At 36.8% G+C, this 18,887-nt stretch overlaps 1 protein-coding gene across 8 annotated transcripts in view; it reads right to left on the bottom strand.

Annotated features, from left to right (window-relative positions):
- Positions 1-18,887, bottom strand: part of LOC117418266 (zinc finger MIZ domain-containing protein 1-like) — a 156,447-nt gene that overhangs the window by 56,126 nt on the left and 81,434 nt on the right. For all 8 annotated transcript variants that reach the window (XM_058985028.1, XM_058985026.1, XM_058985025.1 and 5 more), the window contains one exon: positions 4,937-5,056. In XM_058985028.1, coding sequence (XP_058841011.1) covers positions 4,937-5,005 — 69 coding nt within the window. In that variant the 5' untranslated portion in view covers positions 5,006-5,056. The remainder of the gene's footprint in view (positions 1-4,936; positions 5,057-18,887) is intronic.

Raw genomic sequence — 18,887 nt, 5'->3', positions numbered from 1 at the left:
TTTCACATTTATAAACAGAAGTGCTGTGTCTGCAGAATTTAAACAGTTTCACAATCCAGCTACAGTAATTTGAATCCTAAACCTCTATCCTCCCCCGTTATAGTGTGGTAATTATAATCCATCCAAGATGCAGGGTTTCTATAGGAGCATCTTTTTAATTAAAACTAACAGCTGGATCTGATTGCAATATTTCCTTAATCATTTTAATTACTGGAATATTCCAGTCTGTCAAGAGGGGAGGAAAGTAAGTTAATTGTTCTTATCTCTCTTGATAACCATTTTGCTTTGCTTGAAAAAGAACGTGCCCTGCTGAATGTGTGCATTGGTGGTCTAATTGGCACAACATAAATGATACTTTTTTGTTATGTTATTATGTTCATGGTTAGAAGTCTGTAATCTATCACACAGAAAACTGCCACTACCAGTGAGGTACTAGCTTGCTTTGTAAGAATTACATTTATTAATCTGTGCAGGTCTTCTATTATGGTACTGTTGGTAAAATTAGTTTTTTTTTTTTAATTAGCTTGTTTACACGTAAGCAATTTGTTTCAATTTACATGAACTACTTAATAACCTCTTATTTTCAAAAATGTGTGTTAGCCAGTCACTTAAGAAAACATTTACTTTCCATTCTATTAAAAAAAAAGTAATCCTTTAAAATAAACAGTATCCCCAAGTCCCCAATCTATTAACTGTCTCAAGAGTAAATATCCTTGAACTGCCACTTAATAAATAAAAGACTACACTGTGGGGTGCTTTTGAAGTTGTTTTATTTTATAAACCATTGTTAATTTCAAATCATATCTTGTAGTACTAACCTGATTCATATCATATTAAGCCTGTTTTTTAATATTGCCATGATACAGACTTATCCTTGTAATTTTCCAACCTATTCTCCTCCCTCTCCCTCGACAGTATTACCTCCACGCAGCTCAGTTTTTTCTGTCAGAAGGGATGACCCCAAGGGAGCTTCTTAAATTAATGTCAGATGACTACATCTGACGCAATACTGACAAACCTGAGCTACCACGGAAAACAGCTTGTTCATTTTGGATGAAAAGAAAATACAATACAGTGTGGTGTCTCCTATAAAACACATAGACCACACCCTGAAAGGTATTGTTGATTATGTACTTCTTTCTATTAGTGTTATGCTTCAGCCTGTGTTAAAGCATTCCTATTCAGGTGTGCGGCGATGCTTCCATTTTGTAAACAGTAATGGGTTTACTAATTTCTCTTTTTACAACAGTTTCATGGGCCTATCATTTTAGTTGATTTTTAGTGGAATCCTTAGGACTTGATGGCCAAATTGGACTGGTGTTGGAATCAATTCCAAAGCTGTGTTGAAAGCATAGTAATTGCATTTTGGCTCTTTAAAAATATACTTTCAGTAACTGAAGGTTGTTCACATTTTCTAGGTAATTCACAGTTGTTTTAGTATTCATGTTTCAAAGAGGTTTGTAAATCTTCAGCGGAGGGGTAATATTTAAGCAAAAAAATGAGAAAGTGAATTGGAAAGAAGGGGAGAAACAACCCCATGGTGACCTGAGCCTGTAACCGGATCCAGCAATGTCTGAAAGAGGCCAACAGATGACCATTTATAGAGGCTGTGGAGACAGGAGAGGGCATACAGCTTTGCCCTGTGGTAGGGGGTTCCTGTAACCACACGTGCGGCATCTGTGTAAAGAGGCCACGAAAAAGAGTTTCCAATTCCTCATAATTTCCTAATGCCTGCTTCAAACTTCTGTTTTAAATTATGTTGAATGCAGCGAATAAGAAAGTATCCATCTAAAATGTTTGAGTCAATTGTTATTAGTATAAAAGGACATAATTTATTTATTTATTTATTGCATTTATATAGCGCTTTTTATACGAAAGTATCGCAAAGCACTGCACAGTACATAGCAGAAGAAAAAAAACACAATACATTTGTACAGCATGTCACTCATACAACTGCCACAGTCAGGCCATTTAAATAACAGATTTAAATAACAGTATACACATAATAATACAAAAGCAGCAATTTTAAAGTTACATTAAAACCTACTAAGATAAGAAAGCCATTTTATAAAAGTGCGTTTTTAGTCTTAACTTGAAAACTGTATCGGTCCGAGCTTCCCTGACAAACGAAGGCAGAGCATTCCATAATTTTGGAGCTCTACAAGAAAAAGCCCTTCCTTCCGCGTTGCTTTTGTTGACCCTAGGAATAACAGCAGCCCCGCATCTTGTGATTTCAGAGTGTGGTTTGGAAGATATAGGGTGAGTAACTGCAAAATAACTAGGTGCTAATCCATTCAGGGCCTTGTAGATTAACAGCAAAATCTTAAAATCAATTCTATACTGCACAGGGAGCCAGTGTAAAGAGGTCAAAACAGGGGTAATATGTTCACTTTTCCTGGTTTTAGTAGAATTCTTTAGTTAGAATTCCAGCGGCGGTATTCTGAACAAGCTGAAAGCGGGATACCACACATTTTTGGGCCACCAGAAAAAAAAGTGTATTACAATAATCAATTCTACATGAAACAAAGGCATGCATTAGTCTCTCGGCATCAGATATGAAAATAATTGGTGTGGCTATATTTCTCAAATGGTAAAAAGATACTTTAGTGACTTCCCTAATATGAGTCTCAAATGATAGATCAGGATCAAAGATGACCCCCAAACTCTTAATTTCTAGTTTTAAGTTTTGACGAGTGACTGCAAGGGTCAAGCTCATGTAATCCCACATTTCTTTTTGTTCCAACTGTGGTCTAAATTATTTAATTAGACCAATAATTGGTAATAATTGGTCCAATTAAGTAATTTAGGGCAAAGTCTGAAAAAAAGCCAGGAGGGACACCGGCTCACCAGGACCGGAATTGCCCAACCCTGGTCTACAGTATCAAAGGCAGCACTTAGATTCGAAGAATTAAAACTTATGGAAATCCTGAGTGAGAGCTTATCAGCACATCGTTCACAGATTAGCCTATAGTTATTGAGAACTTTAGGGTCAAAATTGTGTGCTTAAGTACTGAGGGAACTATACTAGAGAAAAGTGAACCATGTATAATTTTTAAATTTTTTAACCCTTTGCGGTCCTATGTCGAACCAGGACCGACATTATAATTTTCCCTTTCCGGTCATCAGAAAGACGACAAGCACAGGTCTCTAGTCGTTTTTTCTCTGGAAAAAGAGTGAGACCGACAGGAGCCGAGAGAAGCCAAAAAAAAGGGAGTGGACCTGAGCAATACACACAGCCCCTGCACCACAGACCTAACACGGACATAAACAAACAAGATAGCTGCTTCTGCACCCAGCGCTCAAAGAATATTACATAGATTTGCCAAGCTTTTTGAGATATTATAGTAATAAAATAATGACTTGGATCGCATTATTGAGGAGTTCAAACGAGTATAAAACGAGTGATCAGGAGATGAAGAGGTATGTGATAAATACAGCGAACAAGGGGTGGGGCGGGGCTGGAGATGCAGTACTGAGTGTCCTGTTGATATGCAGTGCATTTTAAACCTGTTTTACTTTGAATAAAATTAATTTTAAACAGTGCGTGTAAAATAAACAGCGTGTGTGAAAAGAAATAGGACCTGATGTGCCTGACAGGAGCTGAATAAATGGACGCTAAGGGTTAATAACACCAAGAACATCTTTTAATAGTTTTGTAGGAATAGGATCAAGAGAGCATGTAGTAACTCATATATTGAACCTAGCTCTGTCAGTTCCTGTAAGGCAGGGGTCTCCAACCCTCGTCCTGGAGAGCTACCGTGGCTGCTGGTTTTCGTTTCATCCAATCTCTCAGTTACTTAAATGAACCAATTATTGGCTTAATTAGTCAAGATTAACAGGTGTTCCAGATCTTTAGCCATTGATGATGTAAAGACACCTATGATGAAACCTGCTGGATCGGGGCTCTCCAGGACCAGGGTTGAAGACCCCTGCTGTAAGGTAATCAAAGTCCCGATAATAGCCTAAATAGGTGTAGTTGGTAACATTATGGTCTACATGTATACATGTATTCTATGTTGGTTGTCAGTTGTTTGCCATTTAAGTAACAATTACAAGACAAACAAGTACCGTACAACATACCCATTTGCAGGAATCCAAACACTATTTAAAGTGATTTGTAATTGATTCAGTTTCTAAAGTACAGATAACATTGACGTGCTAAGAATATTAAATATAGGCTACAGTATATGTGAAAAGTGCATGGGATTGTTTAAATTCCTTGTAATTATTTGAACTAAATGGTTCAGAAGTGGTTAAGGCTCAATTCAAAGTTTTTTTCAGGATTTTAATCTGATATGTCTGGAGGCTGAGGGTAATTAGGTTGGAGAACTCAACTTTGAACAAGCAGAACCTTTTCTGTTTCCGTCTTTAACAAGACACAGGATCAGACAAGCACAGACTTCTTAATTGTTTTTTTTTTTATCCTAACTTGCACATACAATTGTATTGTGCATAAATAAGTGCAGAAGTGTTATAAACTGACACACCAGATATATCATCCTTTGAATATTGTATCTATTTTTGCATACTCTTGAAGTTTGCTGCTGTAAAGTGAATGAATGTTCAGGTTTGACACTTTTTTCAAGACAGAAGGGCATTTTTTTCAGATAATTAATATTCCATTGACCTACATATTTTTAACCTATTGTTCAAACTGTAGTTTTGCCTTTTCCTAAAACTTAAATTTGAAAACTTTTGTATTGGAATCTGCTCGAGCTCATTGCATTCAGTTGCATTAGGTCACAGCCTAATATGAGAGAGAGAGAGAGAGAGAGAGAGAGAGAGAGAGAGAGAGAGAGAGAGAGAGAGAGAGAGAGAGAGGAGGAGAGAGAGAGAGAGAGAGAGAGAGAGAGAGAGAGAGAGAATAGCAAGCAACTAAAGTTATTTTTGACTATATGTTCATATTTAAACCTAAAATGTTGAAACAAACTCTTACCTGTTTTATACACAGCAGCCGGTCGTTGGTCTGCTGTATGTGCCTGTCCATAGACGGTATAGTGTTCATTTTGATTGTCTCTCCTTGGATTCTACCTGAAAGCCATTAAAGTTCTCCACTCTGAAAGACAACGAAGGAAAGGGACAATCAATCATTGATGAGTTAATTGGTGGCCTGCCAATCAGATCAGAAGTTCATAAGATCCAGGGGCTGGTGTTTGTTATTTTCCAGGTGATAAGGGTTCTGTTGAGAATCAGCGTTTCAAGTATAACAATGACATTCCAGTGTCACCTGATGACACCTAAACAAGTGGAGCCAGGCCTGATCAGGTACCTCAACAAATAGGAGGCCAAAAGACACACACTGCAAGAGCCTCCTTGGCACTTGAAGAACTTTCACTTTGTTAACAAATGCAGCTGCAGTACAACATCACTCTAAGGAATGAATGGGGCATATGGATTCTTCTTCTTCTTCTTCTTCTTCTTCTTCTTCTTCTTCTTCTTCTTCATTATCATCATCACCAGAGTTGGAATGATACCTGGGTTAAGACAGACCTTTTCCGGTCCATTCACAACCAATTTTGTGTGTCAGAGAGTCTGTGTATAGTTTGTGTTTGGTGGGCTGTAACTCATTAATTATATATTCCTTACTTATTAAAACAAATGAACAGGCTGTAGTATTTACATTTGCAAATGTTTACTGCAAAACTCTAAATCTGCCGTGAAAGCAGTAGTACTGTACTTGACCCAGTTTATCTCAGACAAGTTACTACATTGGAAATGGGTAAGCAATTGACTTAAGACAGGAAAACAGGTTTCATACACTGCTTGCATTACAAAATGTCAAAATGCACATTATCATTGTCAAACAGAATTGTATTCAAGTTTATCATTTATCACTTGATTCAACAGAAAATAAATATCCCAAAATGCAGTCCTTTAGTCATTTATAGTATCTGGTAGCTTTAAACAGGTCAGCATTAGAATGAATATTTAGAAACATGGGTGTCCAGTCTTCCTTTCTCAACCTGTGTATTTATCACCATCACACAGAGCGACACATTCCAGAACACAGTGCCTGTATGGATCCCACGCACAGTGCCATCCGGGACTGCTGTACCACACTGATAATGCTCACTTATGGTTCCTGCTGGATTGAACAGGAGGCAAGAAATCTACTCCACTAGACAGCTAGAGAGCTTTTATGGTACCTATTTAAACTCCTCATCCCCATACTTGAAACACAAGAGGACACACCAGCACATTCCTCTCCATAAATTAAAACGACTGGGTGAATTTTCACCCAGATGGAATTTATTTACACTTTTAACCATCTCCTGCCATTTAATTTAATAAACTAAGGAAAACATAATACTTTAAGCAACTGGACAAGATTCTAAAAAAAAAAAAAAAAAAAAAAACCCTTACTGTTGCACAGGACTAATGCCATGTCCCAAGCTATCTGGTTACCAATTATTAAACATATTAACCTGACACCACAGTCAAGTTTGTGTTGCCCATTTAGCTTGTTGATATCAGAAGTCAACTATAAGTTACAAGGTTAACCACTGTAAGGTAGTGAAAACAATCATAACCAAAAAAAAAAAAACACTTAATGTAGCTCAAGATTATTATTTACAATTCAAATTACAATTACTGATAACCACTACAAATAACAGATCCCTCACAAGGGAGATCATCAGTAAAACCGCTTCAGATGCCTGGGGTACTCAAAGCTGAACCTTTGTGAAGTGTGAAAATAAAGTTACAGCTTTTTGTACTCCTGTGCTGAAACTGATCAGCAACATGCAAGTGGTTCATTCAGTAATTTCTTGGTGTAATTTTCCTCAATGCAAAAAAATACAGTTCTTAAAATTATTTCAAGCAACCTAATAATAGTACCTCACAGTTTTCAAAACACATGGAATTTAGTGAACATTTTCCACACTAAAAAAAGAATTCTACATAGACGTTCAGAATTCTTTGAGGTAATTATTCCTAGATTCACATACAGTGCATTTAAGGAGGAACACAAGGATGGGATCAGCGTTTCAGAATGCAAATTCTGCAACAGTGTAGTTTACTGCATGAACCAGCAGGTGACTCCCTTCCCTATCAAAGCCAGGGATTCATTTTTCTTCACAAATAGCTGCTGCACTGTGTTTCTTTAAGCCTTTACAAGCTCTACAAATCCTCAGCTGCTGCTTCCTAACAGGGTGCACTCAGACCAACACTGTCTGTTTGACCTTGTGGTTATTGATTAACTATCTCCCCATTCCCTGCCATCCTTCACACCTCTGACGCTTAGCAAAAAGATAGCTAATGCTCTGCAGTTGTATGCTGTAGTGCTTTCTCTTACACATGTAACGCTGCTTTTTAGACATGCCGTGCTTCCTTGTTCCAGGAAATGCATCCGTATCAAAACGGCATGACATTGAGAACTCAACATGTTATATAGTTTTCTTGCAAGTGTATTAAATCGCGTTTCTGTCTCCTATTACTTAGTGTATTGTGTTTCTGGAATATCACCAACATTAAAACATTAAAGGACTTTGATTAATGCAGGTCAAATGAGTGCAGGACTTTAACAAAAAAATAATGACACTTATTTACAAATATAACTTGTGAAACTTTTTTTTTTTTTTTTAACTAAATCCAAAATATATAACTTGTGTAAAAACTATTTCTCAGCAGTCTGTAAAAGATACTTGAATATGGAAGCAGCAGCAGCCTCCTCTCTTGGGTTATTATCATGCCAGTTTTAAAGTACACTCACTACTTATCAAGTCACTGTTCAGTTACCCGCAACCATTTGTTAGGTATCCTCTAATAAAAAGATACTGTGTGTGTGAGTAAATACTTACACATTTGGGATTTAGATGTAAATTCAAAAAGCATATAAAAACAGAACCCAATGTCCCAGCTATCTCCTTATACTATATGTGGCTTAAACCTCACACAAGTAAAGAGCAATCTGCTGCTCGTAGCACCGTTTATAGATGTAGGTGGCAGCCTGAGTACATTGATCTGGCCCTAGTTAATCTGCATCAGTTTCACACCCCATTGGAAAAAACACGATGTGATTCAGACCTAAAGATGTCTTAGGGTATGTAGACTGTGAAAATGTAAATCATCAGATAATTAAACACTAAACCAAATGATCTTTTTCTTAAAAGGGGGAGTATTGATCCATTTCATATTTTACAACACATTTTATTCATAATCACAGCACCCAAATTACTAAAATGTAAATATGACTCATTCAATGTTATAGCAATGCTTTGATACAGAATATATTACAACATGTAATAATAAAATTAAATCTAATATATATTGTATATGAATACATATATTCACTCTAGGCTGTTATTTTATTGCACCTAAAGTGTGGCATAAGCTGTCGGGTGAAAGGTCCTCATAATCATTAAACACTTTGGAAAAGGAAATAGTTTTATTAAAGCTGTATTTATTATAAGCTGTTAAACGACTACAGCTGCCGGTTTCTGCCTGTTAAATGGCCAGGCACCAAGGACAAAGCAGTATTTGTTATGCAAGGAAAGCAGGAGGCTGGAAAATGTGTACTGTGCTGCTCTCCATTGTTGCTCTACAAATGTGCAGTAATCCCCAGAAGACTCCATACGGCTTTGGAACTGAATATATGTGTTGCCTCCCCCCTATGCAGCCTTAACAGGGTCGGGAATGAATTTATTTTATTTAATGTGGTTTGGTCTGCCATCGAGGCAGTCACCCCCAAGCAAGAGACTCGTCTTTGCAGTCATGTGTTTTCAGACAAGCCAATCAAGGAGCCCTGCTGGTTCTCTCTCTCGCTCCTTCCCTCACTCTTTTTTTTTTGTCATGACAGCTCGCATAAGCAAGCCTACTGGATTCCTTGGGGACCCGGAGCTTGGTGCACAGAAATTGTTCAGTCATCAAGCACATCTGCAGCCTGATTAGAAAAGCAAAGACAGCAGTGTAGGATGTAGAGCGCTCAGTCCCTACGATAGAAATCATAGGGGTGGGATCAGAAAAGGACTGAGCAATATCTCCTCTCTAACCAAGTGTATCATTTCACCAAGTCTCCAAGGCTGATCGCTAGGTGATAAAATGAGACAAAAGCAGATGGGCTGTCTCTTTCAGCAGTGGTCCCCAACCACCAGACAGCATGTTAAATCCAGCTAGACTCAATGTTACTTTGTGCCTGTAGTGTCTCAAACTTAGTTCACTGCCAAGGACATCTTGTACAATGTGGGATTTAGGGCTCCTCACTTAAATCACTTCTTGTGTCATTAATATTTGAAGCAGACATCATACATAATGATTTGCATGAAATTTACCCATTGCTGTGTAATTTTGAAATAGTGTAAATATACTGTACATATTTTTTATCATTTAAAAATAAATACAGCAAACATCTGCCTTATTGACACAGTTTAGTTTGCTTCTGGTAAATGATTGAACACACTGCATAGAACTGCATGATTTCTTTAAAATGTCTTCAAGAAAAAGACACCAGCTGCATCAAAGATCTTTTTGACTAAAGATCACACTGTCCAGTATAAGAAGGGTACATTTCACGTGTCTGTTATAATTTTTACATTTATGTTTTTATGTTGTTTGATAATTAATTGATGGTGAAATAGAATGTCTTTAAAAGGTGGAGCTAAGTAACAAAATATTCTATAATTTAGCATGTCGTTTTTCAGGTAAGCATTTAAATATTTAGGAACAGTGGTTGTATAATAACTCTAGAGAAAATGATAGATTTTGTTGCTTTAATAAATATTATCTTTAAAATCGGGAAATACCTATTTTTAGACCGTGAAATGCTGTGAAATAAGCAATTTTTTACCGTGAAAATATTGAAATCACACAAAATAACTGAACAAACATTTAAATGAACAAAAAGTACTGCATTACCCATTTTCTTAGCATGCAAGAAAGCCTCCCGTTAAGCCAACTTACAAATAGACTGCCAAGAGTCTTACCTATCTGATTTGGAACGTAGGCTATCGATTCACATTTCTATTGTGGCCACACAGGTGCTGGCGTTATCATGAATGCCTTCCTGTTGATCAGTGTTATGAAGATTCTGTTGCCTCACAAGTTTCATTGTTTTTCAATACCATGATGTAAAATAGTTTAAAACATGCAGTTTTGTATTAACTCTTTCAATACTGCAGACCTGTATACAAGTCCAGGAAGGACAACTACAAAACAAATGCAAACCAGTAAACTAACTCTGATACAATTTTCAGTATAGGAAATCACAGTGCATTTGGGAAAAAATGTATTGAGCCCATGGTGAAAGACCTTTGCAAAGGTCCAGTGTTTATGACCACTTTGTTAACATTTCTTTTTTTTTAATTTCTGTTTGCTTCAGGACCATTCCCTCCCCCCCCCCCCCAAATCAACAGTAGAGTTAACTAGGGGAGCAAAGCAGCACTTCATTACGTTGTGCTAACAATCCTATTTCTGGGCCCCCCAGGCACATGTCAACAAGCTCCCCATGTGAACCCCTACACAACACAAGATCAAAACACTCAAGACAAGCAGCTCCTTTTATCAGCTCCTGGATGCTAATAAAAAACTTCTATTCCACGTTTCTCCTTCTATTCCCTGTTTGAGCATTATATTAATGGTAGGGGATTCTGAAGCCCCTGCAGATAGTATGCATTCTTTTTTTGTTCTCCTGGCCCCTAGTTTATTATGCATTCAGCTCATGTGTCCTCCCGTGAGTGGCTGTTCATTTTTCACATACCACGCTTAATCCTGCCAGCTAAACTTTGAAATAGCAGGAGCCGCTACCCAAGAGGAGCCATTATGTGATCGGAGAGAGAACAAGACAGATAAAGCATGGAGGAGGAGTGACAAGCAAATAGTAAGATACATGGAAAGGAATGTGAAAAGGCTGAAAATGGAAAAAGAGGAGGGGGGTGAAAATCTGAATCTACTCCTTTGACCCTCTGTGTACGGATGACCTTCAGCTCTCTGTAACCTTCCCTGGTGCAGGGGGCTGTGTAACTCCATATAACATACCCCAAACAGAAGACAAGCAGGAGTCCCCTCTGTGTAAAGTGCTAATGATCAACTGCAGAGTGCGATGCTTCTAGGTTCCTAGTGCAAACCCATGCAAGCAAAGAGAGTCTGATACAATATTGTCAAAAGGAATGTTGACAAAATAGTGTCAGCCCACAACGGAAATCGCATGGAAACTACCACTGCAACAATCATGATAAAATAGCCCACAACCAAAACCTAATTTCTTTAAGCAATTTCAAAATGATCACAGCTGACTAACCCCAATACAGACTGAACACAGTCACTGCTGTGCACATATCAGCCACACAGAGAGTAGGGTCTTGTGATTAATCCTATATTACAGTGGTAATACAGCTTAATGTTTGTTTTGACTTCAGCTACTGTATTCTTTAAGTTTGATTCCCTCACGGTGCTCATACAACTTACTGTACCTCTTAGACCTGGTGTTTGAGGTTTTTTTTTCTTTTTTTTAATAGCAATAGTATTAAGTGAATCAAAACACTTAGTGCTAAAAGGAACCAGGCTCAATGGAATGTAGAGACATGCAAATGTACTATACAATCTGCTACCCGAAACAGCACATTACCCCAATGAACACTAAAAAACACACACGAGTTTAAAAGTGCCAGACATTTTTATTTCTGTGTACAAGCTACATAAGCCACATAATTTCTATCAAAGCAGCTGCACACTCACAATCTAAATCATTTGTATTCATTTGTGGGGGAAGTATGCATCACCACCAACAAATCAGCAGGCCAGTGAATGTGTTCTGTTGTAGTGCAACTCATAAAACACCTGATAAACTTACTGGAAATGGGTCTATATGTGGGACAACACCATCACCTCATGCAGAACAAATCTCTGCTAATAGTAGGAGTGATTCTGATTTATACGTCTGGTCGCACACTGAATTATAAATCTCTTACACAAATCTTCCTTATCGCCTGATTTGGGACACACAAGCATGTAATGAATTCCTGAGAACAGATGGGCCGCAACCTTCCCTCACCTCCACCAACACAGCACTTACTCCTCTAATTTGCCCAAGATTGCTGGCTGCCATGTTTTGATTGTCCTTGCGTACACGTATCAGAAAAGCCTCCAGCTCACAGAAAAGTGATGCAAGGAATACCAATTAGCATTTGCGAATGGCGTCTTTAAACCTTAATGCCTTTGAATGTTAAGAGAACTAACAAAAAAAGGGAATGGAAGGGCACACATTTTATATTTATAGTGCAGTGTTGTCATACCCTTTAATGAAATGACCCTGTGTTGAGAGGGAAGCTATGAAATTCAAATTTCCATCTTGTTCTTCCAGAAAATATGTGATGTGGACACTCGGTGTTTAAAAAGAGGTGAATTTGGCTAGATCTCTGCTTCAGGTTTTGTTTAAATACCAAAGCTATTTGTTTGCACCTATGTTTTAAATAAGCCATACCAATTCTACATATGAAGACCACACAAAAGCACTCACCACTTTGAGCTGTGCTGTACCATATATTAAAACAACAAATCAGGTCAAAGGATTTGCATGTGCAGTAAGATGGATCACTCTGTTCTAGTGGGATGCAGCTACATGCAGATTTACCATGTTATGTAAGCTGAGATTTCAGCCGTCATATGATACACAAGAATGTTTAACCCTCACAATATCAGGGAGGTAAACTTCAACAATACAAAAATCAGTGTGTCCTGATTGTGATCTGGTGATAAAACAATAACATGGATCATCATGCCTAACACTACAGTCATAGTATTTGATGTCAGGTAAATATCCTAACGGCAAATAAACATGCAGTTGCACTGATGCACAACCAACTGATAAAGTATGTGCCTGGGGGAAAAAAACCTGCAAATTGCACATGGACAGTGATTGAACCACAATAGTTAGCCAGCAGAATAAATAAATGTGTGGCACAGATATACAATACTTGACTTGTTCACTGCCAGTAAATGTATCAGATAAAGTCCAAGTGTTGGTATTTCTACATCTTTAGGCAAACTATGATCCTTGATGTTCCAACCCAACTCCCCTTTGTTAGTCTCTCGAGCTTTGTTTTACATATACGCTACAATTCCAAAAATTGTCAGGAAAATTGGTTATCACAGGATTAATGCTCAACAATACACTGTACATATTAACTACTCAACAAATAGATGCAATTCAGATGAAATGAAATTAGAAACATAAATGGTTTTAAAATAGAAACATTTGTATACATTTAACACACAGGATCTAATTATAAATCATGGCCACATAGAGTACATGGTATAAAAAAAAACAGGAGATTTGGTTTCTCTCTCACTCTCTCTGTGAATGAAGGGTCTGAAAGTCCACAAACAGCTTGTCACATGGATGGACGGTTTGGTTTGACAGGTCAGTGTAATCCTAAACTTGCAGGCACATCTCCAGATAAACTGTTAGTGGATGCACCAGTGCTATGATTGCTGAATAGGTAAGCTGAGCAATTCTATGTCCTACTGTTTCAGTCTATGAAACTGCTGAACCATCAGCAATTATACACTTACCCAGGTACACTTACCCAAGAATCTTAACATGCGCCTTTGCAGGACAACCTACAGACGGGCTCTCGGGATACACTTTCCTGATCAGGAGTGATTCTTACTCAATCTGATACCATACCTTGTACTGGCAATATCAAACGATGCACTTCCCCAGTTATTTACAGAATCAAAACCTATAATTGGTCTAGTAACATTCTTAAAATACCTTTAAAATTAAAAAAAGAAATCTGAATGTTTTTTTTGTGATTTATTAAAATGTCTCCACTCTATTCATAACTCAAAACCACAAACTATGCCCGTATTAACCTGAACGTTTAATCACAAAACAGACAATAGCAACACATTATACTAAACATGTCATACTAATAATAAATCAACAGAGACATGCTGTTTTCACACTTGCTTTTTCAGAAATGCATCACTTGGCCCAATATTTCATGCAATGTGTTCCTCCAGTATTATTTGTTCAAAGGTATTCAGCATTTATAACTTTAAAGGGCTGCAGCAGACTCTCTATAAACCTGCTATTTTTAAAGCCTCAATTCCATTAATATTAAATGCTCCTGTTATAAGTCACACAGCTGTCATAAAAAGGCTGTAAGTTCCACCTACTGCACACATTAAACCGCTGTGCTAAATTAACACCTGCAGTTAACAAATCAGGGTCTATTACTAATACTCCTTATAATTACAGCAGAGAGCCAACCCAAACTGAAACTATCTGTGTTCATACTGAATTGACCAACTTTAAAAGCAAAACCAAAATATGCCTACAGTCTACCCAAGTTAACACATTTGTTGCACATACAAGCTGCCAATTCTCTATAAACATGTGTTTATTTGTAACAATATTCTTGCCTAATTTCATGAATAAACTTCTGTGCATATTTCCATCAGATTAGTTACTATAACTTCAAGGTGCACAATAAAGTGCTTCATGCAGACTTTCCTGTTCTACTACAACATTACAATTTGAAAAACATTTTCATTCATTTTAGTCTTTTGGACATACAGTAGGCCGAGAGGTGTAATACAGTATTGTTTAAAAAATAAATAATAATATCTACTCTTACTGTGTATGTGGAGCAGAGAGACAGAGTCTCCACTAATGGGATTAGTCAATAATGGATTGAAAGTAACCTCACACATAACACACGGTCTACTGGCTGTGCCTATCCTGCTGTGTCAGCTCCACAGACCCTACTGTTCAATAAGTCAAGCACCAGCTGCAAAAATGCACCTTACAATGGAAACAAAATACCCTTCAGATGTCATGCATTTTATTTTTAAAACAAATGCTATAGATCAGTCTGAAAAGCATTTGAGTAAGAATGTCTTGAAAACTTACAGTACACACTCAATATCTCACGGACTACATGCATTGTTACAACATAACAGTGATTCAAAATGTTACATTTTGAATCACTTTACAGGTCCTGGCATCATATTTGGCCATGGAATAGTGGCTATCAAAAATCAGAAGAGGTCACATGCCAGGGAATATTAACTGAGGGAGGGGGGTGGGAAGAAGTACAACGCAGTTTTATTTTTAAATGGCACATCATGTACAGTCAGTCCACAGCAGGGGTGTCAAACTTGTGTCCTGGTCTGGTGGGTGATTCCAGTACAGGGTTTTCTTAAGGACAAGGTAGTGTACACGGAACTATTGAGAGTTGAGGAAACTAGTCTGTGCATATCAGTCTGAAATACAAATTTAAAAATAAATACATAAATAAATAAAATAACATAACATTGCTGTTGAGAAAAGAAAGGGATTTTGACAGAATAAACTACTTTTAGAATGAATTTCTGCACAGCAGACCTTTAAACAATGCAGAATTTTACATTTTGAATCAGATTTTTCTAAAGGAGTGGAAGAACAATATAATCCTGTCCTGGATTTAGCTACTATATCCTTTATCTGCAACATAGGCCCCAGATGGCCCAAAACTCATTTTTATCTGTAACTTAATACAGTACAACAGTATGATCAACATCTGTAAACAGTTTGTTCCTTTTCTGATTAATTGCAGCATTTGAAGAGGTGACATCTTATCAAGAATGTGTGGAGGTGGTTGGGGGCAGTGGGATTCTTTCAATTCACCACTTTTGCCTTTGGCCTCTCAAAATTAAGAGTTCAAATCAATATCCAGCATTATTGTAAGTCTACAGAATTTAAAGACAAAACTCAACACCCTTGTTCAATATCACACAACAGTGGGATGGAATTTACCATAGCTGGTCGACAATATAACAAAATATTTAAATAATAAACACACACCACAGTATTCCAGTTATTAAATCAATCTTCTATGGTGCAGTTTACCCCTGTGGTTTACGTTTTCAATTTGTGTTGTCACCGTTCTATTACTAAAACACACTGTCCTATTAAAAAAAAAAAAAAAATACAAGGAAAGAAGTATTGTTTTTTTTTGCACACCTACAGAACAAAAGCTAAATATGAAGCTGTGCAGCATGGGTAATACAAACAAAAGATTGCAGTGGCCTTGAATTGCAAAACACACAAAACAACAGCAATGAAACAGACAAGTCATGAATCACAACCAGTTTTTATCAGAAGTTAATGCTTTCAGAGAGTAAGAAAGTACCCATGCGCTAGAAAATTGGTGAGTACTAAGACAAATAATACCAGCAATAACAAAATGAAATACCAAAAAAAAACCCACTACATTACAAAATACCAAATGCACACATTTATCAGCAACAGATAATGATGTTGTTTTATCCCTGCTGTGAATTTGTTTTTTCTACCAGAAATTATAAATTCTAGTTGTTTTCAAACCGTGCTTGTGTTCTCCAGCGGGCTTTGTTATTGTTTCAATCGGGCTCAATTTGTGCAGCACCCAGGCCACTGTGCTAAACAGTTACTACAGGATTGTAAATGCTGACCTTTGGTAATTTGTTTTATCCTCACAGACACCAACATGGTGCAGTCTGGCAGGTAAACCAATTACAATCTGACATGAATCACCATGACGAAAAGCCTCCCAAGACTGCAATTTCCCTATTATTAGCAATGTGTCTGATTTCCCTTTTAGAAAGGCACCTTGTCCCCAACTCCTCAGTACAAGTGCTTATCATTAGCAGAATGACTGATTTACCTGCACCACATCAGACTTGGTGTTTTTTTACCCTCCTGGCATTACAATTGCTTGGATTTATCATCTCTGGCTTAAGTCTGCAGATAACCTCCTGTTAAAGCGGTCATATTTGATAAAGAATGACACGGGTCACTGAAAGCAGCGTGCAGGCTAAATAAGACTCCAACTAAAAAACTCAATGTATAAGTTGCTGCTAACAGGGCTCAGTATTTTCTTCAACACCCACAAGTCTTTTATTTAAACACAAGTCTGGTTTCTCTTTATAACTATATGATAATATAAATATCGGCAATTCTGTGTGTTGTAACACCGTATGTTTTTAAAGATGTCTTTTCTAATTTTTCTTTGTTCCTCATAATCAAGTTGGTCAGGCAAGGTATATATATATATATATATATATATATATATATATATATATATATATATATATATATATAATATCATTTTGATAATATAATTTATAAATTGTATAGCACTATTGACCAGTGTATGTCAGTGTGTAAAGAAAATGACTCAGATGGGGAATATACTTATTAGATGTTGTTACTGTCTGTTACTAACACCTTTGAAAATGAATTATTCCATTGCTGAAGATGCTTCAGACTCAGTAACTAGCAATTTTTATTGCATGGCTTAGAAGGTACTTTGTTCATCTACACCATTCTCTGGCCTAAAATCAGCCTACGGCCTCAGATGGCTGTCGCCATAGCAACTGTGTTCATTCAGTTCTTGCAAATAATGAAGACAATGTGTTTTCCATTTAGATTAGTTTTTAGAGAAAGAAATATGGAAAGTCCATCTTAACAACTCTTCTTGCACTGAAGCAAAATAAAAATCAGTTTTTTGGGTTTGCATTAAGGTTTGAGTATACATGGTTAGCCAAAAAAAAAAAAAAAAAAGTGTGAATCAACATATTATTGGCAATAGAGATCATAAACTAAAAATTAATAAATGATGCAGAATTGTTCCAAATTTACATATTAAGTAAACATCAACTTAGACTGGACAACAAAAAAGGTAAGTTCAATCACAGAATAATGTATGTATGGTGTTATATCCCATAATGAGTGGACATTATATTTAACAGATTATGGAGATTACCTATACAGTAGGATACTGGTTTTTGTAAGATATAATATTGTTTAATGTTTGGTACACCCATCTTTATTGATTATCTGCTTTTTCTAGGCATGGCAAACTATCATCATATACTTGTAGTTCTTCTAAATACATTTATTCAGTACTATATCTGTCTAAAGTGATAAAGATCAGTATTCAAAAGTCGAAATATTAGAGACAACTTCAAAATCTTTACGATTTAAACTGATTAAGATCTGAAATCAAAAGGGTCCAATAGCACTTGATATATTGTGTAATCACAGGCACCATAACTGAAGAACTAAAATAGACTTCAGCATGCTGCAGTGTGACTGGATAAGGCCAAGATCTTGTGAAGCCTGAGTAGCAGGACTGATCCTCCCAGGTTTAAACCACACAATACATAGCAATTCTTTAAGGCTACTTTCTCATCACAGCTCTTGCAAAATCTGTAGTCAGATCACTTCAGGAATCAATTTTAATCCCTGTGACCTGTAACACAAGCCAAGATCCCTTTGCTCTGTTATCTAACCCACGTCGAGTCTCTTTTCCATTATAAGAAATTGTTATATTTTTATTACATAAACATCTTAGGTAAAACAGCAAAGGACTACGATGGTAATGCCCACCTTATATTGTGCTCCTTCATCATTTTACACATATAGTAACAGAATGATGACAATTTAAGTGGATTAAAGGTTTACAGAACAATATTGTTAACAAGAAACAAGAATATTTAATACAAAATGTGCAGTTTACTAGAACAGTGTAAATTCAGGACTACTCCTTTTACTAGATTCATTCAGAGTAAATGGGGTTCTGGGTTGACCCAGTAGTAACTAGGTAGAAAATGGAAACTGTTTGTGTTATGTTTACAATGGAAACAGTGATTTGGATAGATTTTCTTCAAGTTTCTTTTCCACTGTTTATACAGAACAGTGGGGAGCAACACTTCCTGAAAGGAAAGCCAGCTTTCCAGACTGAAATTAAATTCAACTTTTACAAATCTGCAGACAGGAAACATTGTGTTTTCAATGTTCATTTTCCGCTCCCAGCTCAGTAAACAACACACCAAGGTCTTTTTTAGGAGGGAAGACATGTCTAGTTTACAGGAGTCATTTCCAGCGCCACGAAGCACAATTTTTCTCAAGCATTTTGTGTCAT

This window comes from Acipenser ruthenus, chromosome 13 (genome assembly GCF_902713425.1).
Source record: "Acipenser ruthenus chromosome 13, fAciRut3.2 maternal haplotype, whole genome shotgun sequence".
Classification (NCBI taxonomy): domain Eukaryota; kingdom Metazoa; phylum Chordata; class Actinopteri; order Acipenseriformes; family Acipenseridae; genus Acipenser; species Acipenser ruthenus.
Note: the sequence above shows the minus strand (reverse complement) of the source record. Positions and strands in the feature narration are given on the sequence as shown.